The sequence below is a fragment of the Neospora caninum genome, chromosome XII, assembly GCF_000208865.1.
Source record: "Neospora caninum Liverpool complete genome, chromosome XII".
Taxonomy (NCBI): Eukaryota; Apicomplexa; class Conoidasida; order Eucoccidiorida; family Sarcocystidae; genus Neospora; species Neospora caninum.
The window spans coordinates 2,936,769-2,949,118 of record NC_018398.1 but is presented as its reverse complement, the minus strand read 5'-3'; the positions used below and the strand labels follow the sequence as shown (position 1 = coordinate 2,949,118).

Below are 12,350 nucleotides of genomic sequence, written 5' to 3'. Positions count from 1 at the left end.
GGTTACGACGCAGAAGAGAGCTATAGGCTGCCTCCGGGAGCAGAAAGAGAGAAAGATCGAACCGAGAAAAAAGACAAGAAGTGCGTTGGACAAAAGGTAGGAGAATCGAGAGACCGACAGACAGAGAAAAGCGCGGCTAGAGAGAGAAAGAGAGAGCAGAGAGGGGACGGGCGTGCAGGCCTCTATTGGCTCTGTTCCCTTTCCACATTCGCAAACAAGCGAGGTGGACCCGTCGTCCGAACGCCATGCACAGCCGCGCGTCGTTCCAAATCTTCTTCCATGATCACACGCCAGCAGATTCGCTCCAAGACGTCATCTCTCTCCTCGCGTTCCCTCGGGTCACGAGAGAACCAAGTCGTGGCAATTCCCTCGCCGCCTCCGCGGAGACGGATTCGAGCGCAGTGCGCGCCGACGAGGTGCGCGAAACGTTCCGTCCCGCCTAGGCACCAGTGGGCACCTCCGCTCTGCAGGGAAACTCCTCGAGTGTATGTACACTCCTGAGAGCGGGGAAAAAGAGGAAAACGGAAAAGATTTTACAAGACTGGCGGGACCCCGGGCAGAAGGAAGCCCGCAGACGCCTGTGCTCACGCTCGCGGGGAGGGAGAGGAAATCATCCTCTTTGTCTTTCGCCCCCGCGCAGCGGGGCTGGGACAGCGACAGCCTCGATGAGAGAAGAGACACCTGTTCTCTTTGGGAAAAAGGAGGGAAGAACGCGACGAAAACGAACGCGCGGGGGGACGCGAACGTGGCCCGTGCATGTGTTCCCAGTTCGCGCAGATCTGGTGAGCTGGGCCACAGAAAAGCGCACGAGAGCCAGTGCCGGAAAAGTTTGTGGAAATGCGGGAACCGAAACGAAAAAAACAGGGAAACAGTCTCCACGACTCCCCGAAACGGCGATAGGAATACATGTGCACAACGGTCCAAGTCTCCGCTTGCTGGGCTGCTCTCGCGCGACCCGTCCTTGCTCGTCCTTCTTGTCTTCTCACGGTCTCTCTAACTTCTCTCTGCGGTGCCTCATTGTTTTTCTGCGCATGCGTGAGATAGCATCACTTTTCGCGCACGGCGTAAATCACCAAGGTGAAGACGAGGAAAGACAGAGGAACGCGAATCCTCTTCTTCTATGATTTTCTTAAAATCTCCGGTCTTTGTGTCGCGTTTTCCGGCGCCCCCGTCCACGCGTGAGTGGCCAGTGCGCGCTAGACACCCGCGAAAAGCGAGAACGCAGTGTATATACAGAGTCACGAGAACCAGGGGAAGACACGCAGACGGGAGAGAAGGCGGGCAAGAAAAAAGGGCAATAAGGGAACGCTGGAGAGGGACAGGAAGCCAGGAACTCTCGGTTTTCGCTTTTTTCAACTGACGGAAAAGGCATGGGAGGACGAGATTCACCCTGCGGTCCCACCGCCGGTCTGGCGACAATAGAGGTAGAAGAACCACAGCCTTCTCTATATTTACAACCGCGTTCGAGGAAAGGCGAAACTCCCCACAGTTTTCGTTGCCTTGGGTTTTACGGGGCCTTCAAACGCACAGTGTCTTTTAAAAAGACAATCCAGAGACAAAGAACGGTCAGAAACCGCCGATTTCCTCTCGAGTGTGACATCCCCAAAACTCACGCGGGTCCCCTAGAGAAAGAGCTTCAACAGAACAGAGCTCATCCATACTCCGTCTAAGATTATCTCAGCTCTTTCTTCCTCTTGGCTGGAATCCGTTCCTCTTCTTTTTGCACAACGCTGGCAAATCGCTATGCTGCATGTTCTCTCCGATACCTGTATGTGGCTTCTCTGGTGCCTTGCTGCGTTTGCGTCTTAAAAAAACCCGACTGCATGACCTCGAGTTGTCTGTGCCTGTGTGCCTTTTCGCCCCGCCTCTCCGGTGATACTTTCCATCGCTTTTCTTAGCCCGTTCTCTTGCTTCCTCTCTATCTCGATCTCGTGCTTTCCTGTCTCTCTACCTCGCTCTCTTCCTGCCTCTCTGTCTCTCTGTTGCTTCCTCTCTATCTCGATCTCTCTCTTGTTTCCTCTCTCCTGCTTCCTCTCTCTCGTCGTATCATTCTGCCCCGTGTCCACCTCTGGTTCGATTCGCTGCTGTGCTCTTCTGTTCTCTCGGGCTTTGCCTTCATCTCTCATCGCTTCTTGTTTGTGTGTCTTTTCCACTGCGTCGCCCCGTCTCCTCTCTGCCTTCACGTACGTCCTTTGCTCCCTTTGTGCGTCGCGCCCGCAATCCTCTTCGCGTCCTCATCTCTCTCTTCTCTGTAAGGTTTCTTCTCTGTACCGCTTCCTTTTGTAGTCTCGCGCGCTCGAAAATAGAAACACGAAGGGAATTGGGAGGGCGGTTCAAGCGCTGATTCGTCCGGAGAATGGGTTTCTCTATTCCAAGGCAGAAACGCGAAATTCTCCACCTGCAGTGTCTCCTCGCCCTGAAGAGGTGGAACGCAGGCGAAAGACGCATGCGACAATTTCGAGGAGAAGAAGACTCCTAAATCATGAGATAACGCCTTTTTACAAGGAAAAGGGGTGTTCTTTATGTCCTTTCTCCGCCGACTGTTACGAACAAACCCAGTTAAAAGTCAGACACAGGCAGAGCGAGATACGCACACTCCTCAAGCACGACACAAACAGGTTCCTTGATTCTCACAGAGACATGTGTTCTATTCTCTACCAGACAGAGATTTCTCTCCAATCCAGTTCAACAAATTCTTCTGCTTTTCGTCTCATGTGTGCCTTCTCAGTTCGACAGCAAAAAGAAACACACCCAAAACCGAGTCGCGCTAGAAAGCGGAGAGATGTGGCAACAGACGTTCCGTCGACTTCTCTTGCCTATGCATCTGGAGACTATGGTCCTCTCTAGCTGCGTGTGCCTACACGAAAATGGGGATAGTTATGGACTCTTACGCTTTTCTATAAACCGACGCATACCGTGCAGGCACAGAAAAGTGTGTAGAGCGTTGCAGGCGACCAGACATGGACATATGCAGGAAAATATAGGCAAAGAGAGACAAATAAAGACTTACAGGCGTGGGCAAGTTGACAGAGAGAGAGGCATACATCTTCAGACAGAAGCATGCAGCTACATTTGCATTGTCAACTACGGACATAGAGAGAATTGCACATAATGATCTGGTTAGAGAGATGCTGGAAAACATCGACATACGGCTAACTAGGTCTACGCAGATGCCGACACATGTGTACGTAGGCAGATATAAACGTAGATACAGATGCAGCTACAAGAACAGTTACCCACGTGCAGATATGGGCAGACATACATGTGTTCATATATATATATATATATATATAGGCAAATAAGTAGATCTAGATACTACTACATAGAACAGATTGATAGATTTAGCTACATACTGACAGAAACAAAAATTGACGGCTCCAAAGGAAGGCAGCGCCTGTATAAGCCCACGGGTGTAGGTCGTACGGCGGAAGAGTGGCAAAAGCAAATGCAAGGATTGAGATCAACGCAAACCTGTGAGCTTCTGTCATTTCTAGAGAACGTGCAGGTGGACGGAAGCTCTCTCCGTCCTGGAGAGCGGAGAGAGAGTCGAGGCGCGGCGAGGTAAACATGCTGGAGGTAGGAGAAACATCAGATTGCACGCTAAAACGAGACAGAGAAAGGAAACGATGAGAAAAAGTGGAGGCGGTGCCAATTCGAGGGGAGAAGAAAGGGACAGGAGAACCCGCCGCGAGGGCGACAGTCTCCGTTTGTCGCCTCACCCGTTGCTGGACGAGACTCACGTTGCAGCGCAGGCACATGCATAGAATGAAACGCATGCGTTCGCGAGAGACAGCAGACGTACACACACATACCTCTGGAGATTTTCTCAAACTTTAGTCTGGCTTCACTTCATTTTCCGCCCCTGAAAAAGGTTTTTCCGGCTCCGGTTGCCCCACCTGCGTCTTTCCACAGAAAAGAGGACCGCAGAGAGATCAGGGGAAAGCGTTTCTCTCTCTGAAAGACGGACACTCAACGACGGATCTATGTCATCACACAGCCTGGAGAGAGAGGGCAAGACACCTTTCCGCACAGCTGCGGCTCCTTCAATCGAAAATAGATAAACATTTACACATTCTTTTCCCGCGTGCACATCCCAGGTTTTTGTGCCGTTGCATCCACATCGCATGAAACCATGGAAGTCGAAAAAATGTGCGGTAGCGGTGAGCCTTGAGAGTCTTTCTGGCTTGCTCGGCAGCAAATCCTTCATGTTTTTCTCGTCTCTCTGCTTCTTCCCCGAGCAGTCCGCGAAAGGCTGCCTGCTCGAATTCCTCCTCTTTGCCGCCGTTTTTGCGCGCCAGAGATTTCCGCCTTCTCTTCCTCCGTGATGTCGGAACCAGGCTTCTCGAACTTTTCTCCGGCCGCGCGCTCGCTTCCTTCCTGAGGCGAACTACACTGCCCTCGCTTCGGGTCTCAGTCCAAACCTGTTTTTTTTCTGCTGTCGCGAATGGTCTTCTTCACCTCCCTTTGCCGTTTTCTCTCTCCTCCCCTCCTACGGCAGAAGAGAAACAGGTGCTCGACGTTAGGTTGGAGGCCATGTGAAAATGCGTCTTCTCTCTTGTCTTCTCTCCTGTCTTCTCTCGCCGTTCTTCTCTCTCCCTGCCCTCGCTCTCTCTCGGCGCTGGACAGGCGGTGGAGGCCAGCCTCACAGCGCGCTTGACGGCGTCGAGAGACCGACACCGCGCGTGTCGAATCCGTTCCTTTCCGTGTCCCAACTCCGCCCTGCGCCGCCTCGCGAAATCTTCACGCTTCCTCCGTTCGATGCCCGCCTGCTCGAAGCAGGAAACGGAAAAGCGCACATCTTTGCCTTCCCAGGAGATGCGGCGACGCGGGCGAGAAAGGCCTGCGGCCTGTCCTCTCTTCCCTCCCCTTCTTCTCGTCTCGAGACGCAAGCGCCCTCGAGACGGGGGCCAGCTGTGCACGTTCTCTCTCACTTCGGCGCTGGCGCTTCCTCCAGGTGTACAGACACCGGCGGGAGTAGAGGGTACGTGACGGCGGGACACAAAGGAAATCGCCGTCGGGACAGGGAGGCGAGGTCCCGTGCGCAGGGACGCGGGGCAACGCGGGCTGGTCGCAGGAAAAGGCGAAATGCGGGTTGCTTCTCCGCGGCGACCGCCTTTGTGCTCTGTGGAGGCTTCTTGTGTCTCTGGGCGCTGGAGTCACAGAAGGCGACACCCTCCTCGCGTCGGCCGGGCGCTGCGCCTCGGCGCTGGCAATCCTCGAGGAGAACGCTACTTTCACGCAGTTTGTCGTCAGTTTTCTCCCTTTCGTCTCCCCGAGGTCATCTGTCACGCTGCTCTGTCTTACCCCTCCATCGCCCCCGTTCGCCTTGGCCTTCATCTCGTCCCTTTTCTACGCGTTCCTTTTCTGCCCGGTCCTTCTCGTTTTCCTCCCCCTCTTCTTGCACCCAGTTGTTTGCGCGGAAGACGCCGTTCCTTTCCTCGAATCTGCCGGATGACGAGAGAGGCGTGCGGGAAGACAGCGAATTTTTCGGCGTTTCCCTCGCTGACGACATCGACGCCTTGTCGTCAGCTGCTCTCTTGCGTCGCCAACAGAGAGAAGCCGATACCGCGTCGCCCCCTGTCTCCGAAGAAGAGGAAGAAATCTTCCCCGCCGTAGACGCGAGGCGGTCGAGGACAGATTTTCTTTTTCGGGCGTCGGCGGGCGCAAAACGCGGAGACGCGCGGTCGCAGACGGCTCCTGATGCCGCGGACCTTGCGGCGAGTTGGGGCGACGATGCAGTGTCTCTGGAGGACGAGGCTCACAGGCGGAGACAGGAGAGGGGTAGAGACCGAGGGCGCGACAGCGAGGCGGAGCGCGAAGAGAAGAGACAGCGCCGGGAGGACGAAGCTCTCGGCCGCTTCAAGGTCGGAGACACCGCTCCTGAACTGTCGCTCACCGAGCACTATTACCACAACATGCCGTTGCCGCCCCCGCCTCCGGAAGACCCCGATGACCCTCTCCCCTTCCCCATGGACTTTATCAGTGAGGAGGAGAAGCAAGACATCCGGCGAATGCCCACGAAGGAAGAGCGAGAGGCCGATCGAAAAGACTACTTTGGGTCCGACAACGTTCGCGCCTACCACCTGTACAACCCGCACTGGACGCCCTACGAAGGTAAGAGCAGAGAGGCGCGGAGGAAAGGATCTGTACAGATCCCTGGCAACAGACACGAAGACGCCTCCCGACAGGCGGGTACCGCCGAGACGCGGAGGCTTGGAAATTCGTCTTTGGAGTCCACAGGAACTGGAAACACGTGCCACGTGTACAGTCTAGAGGATGCCAAACCCAAAAGTGGTTCACCGCATCCAAGCTCTAGCGGGCGCTTCAAGCCGATGTTCAGTGTTCCGCGTCTGCTGGTGTGCATCGGGTGTGTGAACAACCACGTTCATCTAAGCTGGGCGACTCTCACGTTCTTCACTTGAGTTCTCTCCTTCGTTACGGTTGTCTGAGGCAGGGGGCGAGGGCAAGACGCGCGGCGCCATGTGGTGGAGATACACCGGAGAAAGACCGTGTAGGCGTGCCCCGCAGGCTCCGTTTGCCGCCGGTGCCTTTCTGCGTGGGGCCGGAGACCCGGAGCAGGGGGGTGAGAGAGACAGCAAAAATATCCGGGACGGTGACGCGCGGGGGGATCTCGTCTACGGCCTCGCCCGCTCTTTGTGGCTGCGAACCTTGTTTCTCTCCGCGTTTCCTGCGCCTTTTTTCCGATGCAGAAAGCAACTACCGACCGTCGCACAACTTGGAAGCGACGGCAGTCGGCGACTTCGGGCAGAGCCCGCGGCGGCCGATGCGCGAAAGCGACATGGTGAGAAAGGGAATCCGGCGAGAAAACGAAAAAGAAGGCCTAGCCGCAGACAGCGCCAACCGAGAGAAGCGAGGAAGAGAAGAGAGAAGAAGAGAGGGAGCAGTAGAGAGGCGGGAAGAAGAGAGAAAAAGAGAAGAGAGGGGCTGAGAGGAAACGCGAGAGAAAAAGAAAAGAGAGAGGTTGAGAGGAAACGCGAGAGAAAAAGAAAAGAGAGAGGTTGAGAGGAAACGCGAGAGAAAAAGAAAAGAGAGAGGTTGAGAGGAAACGCGAGAGGAAAAGAGAAGAGGGGAGACGATGACGGAAGATAAGGGGCGATCGAGAAGCTAGAGATGCACACGCAGCGACTTCACACAGAGGGCCAGGCGTTTCGTGGGACGAGACAGTCGGCGTCCAGGCACTGACGAGCGCGCGAGTACTCGTCTCAGTCGTTTTTTCCGGTGTGTCCTGCTGTCTCTTGCTCCTCTTTGGCGTGTGGTTCCCTGTTTTCTCCGCCCGTCCAGAGTTGTTTCCTGCGCGAGTTCCCATCGCCTTTCTTTTCCATTCTCTTCTTCTCTGCTTCCGCGCCCCTAGCATGATCTCCCTTTCTCGTTCTTGCATTTCGTGCGGGTTTTGCATTCCTCTCGGAGTCTTCTTCCTGCACTTCGAGTGTCTCTGCAGGCGCAGCCCTCGGTGCCGTTCGGCTGGCGCGTCTACGCGGCGGTTTGTCTTACGAAGTTGCCGCTCCTTCTAGCGGACTACGAAGCGAGGGTGGAGGCGCTTCTGGGCGAGGAGAAGAAGCATTTCCAGGAGCAAACGATTTGGACGCAGCTGGACAGGAAGCCGGAGGCGTATGGAGTGTCGCGGCCTCGCCTGCCGCTCCCGCATCCGCCCTACCATGTCTGGGAGACGTCGATCCACCCGAGGCTCCAGTTTCCCTTCATCGTTTGGGCCCGACTGTCTGCGCGGCTCTGCAACAGCTCGGCGAAGATGCTCGAGATGTTTCGTCTCCTGTCGCTCGAAAAAGAAAAGCGCGAAAACCGATTTTCGTTCCAGCGAACGGGACAGGGCATTGCCATCGGCGACTACTTCATCTTCGCCGCGCCGACGCTCCACCACGCGGTCCGCTTTCTCGAATCGAATCCAAAGCACAAAGCAGGTAACGCCCATCGGAGAAAACAAAGCGTTAGGTTTGATAATCTGTACCAGCCGATCTATAATCGTGATGGCTTTCTCGCAAGAGACAAAGAGAGCGGGGAGACACCCGGAAGAGAAGGAGAGATTAGGGAGAACGGGAAACGAATGGGAGAACGGAGCGGAAGAGAAAGGGAGTAAGGACCGGAGGTGGGGGCGAGAAGTTGACGACAGAGAGAAGCGAAGATCGAGGAGATACGAGGAAGTGCCGGAGTATTGAGAGTAGGCCTTTACGCTCTTTGTGTCCCTTTCTTTGTCGGATCCACTCCTCGCGTTTCACGCCAATTTTCGGTCTTCCATCTGCGCCTGTTTCCTTCTCTGCTGGGCTCCCCTTGCCTCGCGGAGTTGGATTCACGAAGGCGCAACCCATTGGAGAGGCGCGAGTCTCTCGGAGTCGTGAATGTTTTTCCTTCTCTTCTTTGGTGTTCTCGCTTTTGAGATCGTTTCCGCCTCTTCTCGGCACTCGCTTCGGTCTTCCAGGCTTCTGTGTGGAAGACGAGAGAGGATACACGGCAGAGTCTGAGAGGCTCAGACGCCACTCTGAGAGATACTCGCAGGGATTCCTCCCGCTGCACGGTTTGCGGTACCTCGAATCGCGAGGTCGTTGAGTGTGTCATTTTCAGCTTGCGTTGAAGAAGGAAGCCATGGGGCTTGGTGTCCAAAAGGGTGAAGCGGCGCTCCACGCAAATGCCAGTCAGATAGCTTTTGAGCGTATCCCCTCGCTTCTTTTTCCAGGTGTCTATCGCGAAGGCCACCTGTACGAGTTGACTGATGCAACGGCTGAACACGTTCTGCTCGGGAAAGGCGAGAGACGAAGTGCCGAACGCGATGAGATTTACCTCTCTCTCGGGTTCTACCTCCCTCCGCCACGACGCGCCCCCTGGCCGAAGCACAAGGAAGAAAGCGAAGAACGCAAAACCTCCAATGACGCTGGTCTTCCTGCTTCGTCTTCACCGTCTCCATTTTCATCGTCTTCCTTTTCGTCGTCTTCATCTGCGTCTCCTTCATCTGCATCTCCTTCATCTGCATCTCCTTCATCTGCATCTCCATCTTCATCGTCTTCCTTTTTGTCGTCTTCATCTGCGTCTCCTTCATCTGCGTCTCCTTCATCTGCGTCTCCTTCATCTGCATCTCCTTCATCTGCGTCTCCTTCATCTGCATCTCCTTCATCTGCATCTCCTTCATCTGCATCTCCATCTTCATCGTCAGCTTCGTCAGTTCGTTTCTCGCCTTCGGTTTCTTCTTCCTCAGCGCCCGGTCGCTCGCCGGCTCTCGCCCTGTTGCAGGAGAAACAGCTGCGCTATTTGTGTCGGAGCAACTGCGTGGAGCGGCGCTCTTTCCTGTTTTTTCCTCGACCGGACTCCGTGGAAACGCTCTTGCTTCCTCCCGAGCAACTCCTGCCGATGACGCCTGAACAGAACGCGCGGGTGTTTCAGCGCTGGAAACGCCGCACGGCCAAGGCGCGCGCCGCCGCCGCCGCCGCGGAGACTGTCGTGGACATTTTGAAGCGCACTCTACCTCGTCTTCCAAGCAGCCACGACGACCTCACAAGAGCCGTCTGCTGGAAGGCTCTCCACGAAGCCCTCACGCAGCCGTCTCAGTCCCCTTCTTCTTCGCCTTCTCAACCTTTTCCAGCGTCGACGTCTCCATCTGCTCTCTCCGCTCAGCCTCCTGCCTTTCCCTTTTCGTCTCTGGAAGACAAAAGGGCGGCGTTCTTCTTCTCCGTAGTGCAGCGAGCGGTGGAGGCGGCACTCAATTCTCACCCGGCGTTCGCAAACACGTGCGAGACATCCGGGGCAGACGCGAGCAGCTCGGGAGAAGGTGGGGACTTCCAGCACCCCCGCACTTCGCAGGCCGCAGACACTTCGCCACCACAGCGAGAAACCTCCCGAGGCGCCGCCGGAAACACCCCGGCTCGGCCAGACGGTGTCGCGCAGGGAGGACGGTCTTCAGGTGAAGGTGGAGATCGTGCATGCACTCTGCCTCCCCGAGACGACAAGCAGCCTGAAGAGGCCAGGGAAGCGGCGGCCCGCGTGGACGGCGAGACGGAAGACGGGGCGGAGGGTCGGGACGGATTTCGAGGTCCGGCGTGCCGACGAGGCGACCGTGGGTTGGAGGAGAACGCACAAGAAAACTTCGAACTGTCTGTGAGCGCTGCGGCGACGTTCGTTCTCGGCCTCGTTGCCGGCGATGACGGCAAAGGCGGCTCCATCGCTGTGGCAACGGAACTCGCAAAGCTCGGGTTGTCCCAAGACAAAGGCGACATGGAAATGCACACGCAAGACGAATGCGAAGCGCGACCAGCGCACGCACAACACAAACGGGACCTCACGGCTTCGCAAGCCGAAAACAGGCACAACAGGGGGAAAACGAAACACGGCAAACGAGACACACCAACGTCTCCTTCCTCTTCTTCCTCTTCTTCGGCGTTCGTTTTGTCGGCGTTGCAGTCTGTGGCGGCTTCTGCAGTCTCTGCGCGTGTGGCGGAAGATCGTCTGTTGTCGGCGTCTCGCGCTCGGCACCTCCGAGAGTTGCAGCGCAGCCCGCTGTGGCTGTCGAACCCTCACAGTCCGCTCGCAGGGGAGAAGTCGGCGGCAGTGGAGGCTTTGCTATTCTTCGCCGAAGACGACGAGGAGGCGCGGGACTTCTCGCGGCGCCTCCCGTACACGCGCGGCGGTGTGTATCGCTCGCTGTTTCTGGCGCATGCAGTCAAGGTGGATTTTTACGGGAAAGCGCGGGAGATGATGATGCCGAACCCGCGCCACACGAAGCTGGACGAGGACGAACTCGAGGTGGACGAAGAGGCCTTCTGCCCCGAGAAGGTCGATCACGCCGACTGGCTGATCCAAAACAAGTTCAACGTCACCGAGGACGCCGCACACGACCTCGACAAACCGTTCTACAGAGACTACTTGAAAGATTGGGTGTATTTGCACCTTCCCGAGGGGCATTATCTCGCCGAGCCTTTCCACGCGACCGGCCAAGACGAAACCGGAGATATCCCAGATCCGCCACTCGTAGGAAACGAGACTGGGAGTTACCTTTAAAGCTCCCACCAGGACCATTTCCTTGCATATACACAGTTATACATGTATAGGCAATTGTGCAGCTGGTGTATACGCATGTGTGTGTATATATAAAGGGATATATGCCATTATCTATATATGCTATATATATATATATATATATATGTGTGTGTGTGTGTGTGTGTGTTTGGGTTTGTGTTTGCTAGATGACGGCCTTGGCGGCGAATCGTGTGGAGGACCATGCGCGCGATTATCGCCCCGGCGTTTGGTTGTATAAGCCGGAGACGAAGATTCTTTACAACGACACGGAGACGGGTGCGTTGTTAATTGGCAGCGGCTACGATGGGACGTATTCGTGGGATAAACCCGTGAGCAACGAGACGATGACGCGAGCCTTGATTCTGATGGAGATGGCAGCCGAGCACGTCCGAAAGGGACACTTCACCTGGACGGACGATCACTGGAGCTACACCTCGAAGCGCCCCAACTTGGAGACACACATGTCTCACGAAGAAGAAGCTCGCATGAAGTGGGGCTTGGAAGACTTTGATCTCGATCCCGACGATCTCGACGCCGGTGACCACGTCCCCACAGGCAAGCAAGCGAGAGGGGTAAAAGGCGAAGAACGAGGAAACGGGGACAAAAAGACAGACAGAAGGGAGACAGATAGGTCGATAGATACCCCAGGAGGCAAGAAAAAGGAGAGAATAAGGTGAGACGAAAACAACCCACACACACACACACACACACACACACGCAGAAGCCAACATCCGATGGCAGCCGAAAACCGGGAAGACCTGCCGCAAACGAGGAAATAGGAGAGAAACGCGACAAAGAGGTAGCGGGAAGAAGTGCAAAGAGAGAAAGGCAGGCAAAGAGAGAGAAGAGAGAAGCGGGCTCGCAGTGTCAAGTCGTCTGTTACGAGGTGAGAGAGCGGCCCTTGATCACTGCTTTGTTTTGAGAGCCTTGATTGAGATGCGCGTCTTGCCATTCCTCTCGCTCTCTGCAGGCATGGAGTATTTGAACCCAGAGCTGCTGAAGAGCCGGCCACCGGAGTACCAGCGCCTAGTGGAGGATCCCGATGTCGCGCACAACATCCACCAGGACTGGCTGAGGCGCGTCGACCGCGGAGAAGCGACCCTGAACGAAGATCCCTTCCGTCTGTCGCCGGAGCAAATCGACCTGCGAGAGAAGTTCAAGTCCCTCAAAGAACTCGAAGACGACGAGGCAGATCTTCCAGAAGTAACGCTGTGGAGAGATGAGGGCGAGTGACAACAGAGCCCAAAGAGATGGACAACGAAAGAGAGTTTGTTTCCTGGCGGCGTTTTTCAGGGTCAGTCGGCGGGGGGGGG

The 12,350-nt window shown here is 55.8% G+C and overlaps 1 protein-coding gene across 1 annotated transcript; it reads left to right on the top strand.

Annotated features, from left to right (window-relative positions):
• Positions 1–4,147: 4,147 nt before the first annotated feature.
• Positions 4,148–12,270, top strand: NCLIV_063900 (hypothetical protein; the record flags this gene model as incomplete). The annotated part of the gene is made up of 8 exons (XM_003885941.1): positions 4,148–4,160; positions 4,627–4,913; positions 5,409–6,114; positions 6,711–6,802; positions 7,460–7,937; positions 9,224–10,989; positions 11,205–11,574; positions 12,008–12,270. 8 exons carry the CDS (start codon positions 4,148–4,150, stop codon positions 12,268–12,270), a joined length of 3,975 nt encoding a protein of 1,324 aa, XP_003885990.1.
• Between the last annotated feature and the right edge of the window lie 80 nt (positions 12,271–12,350).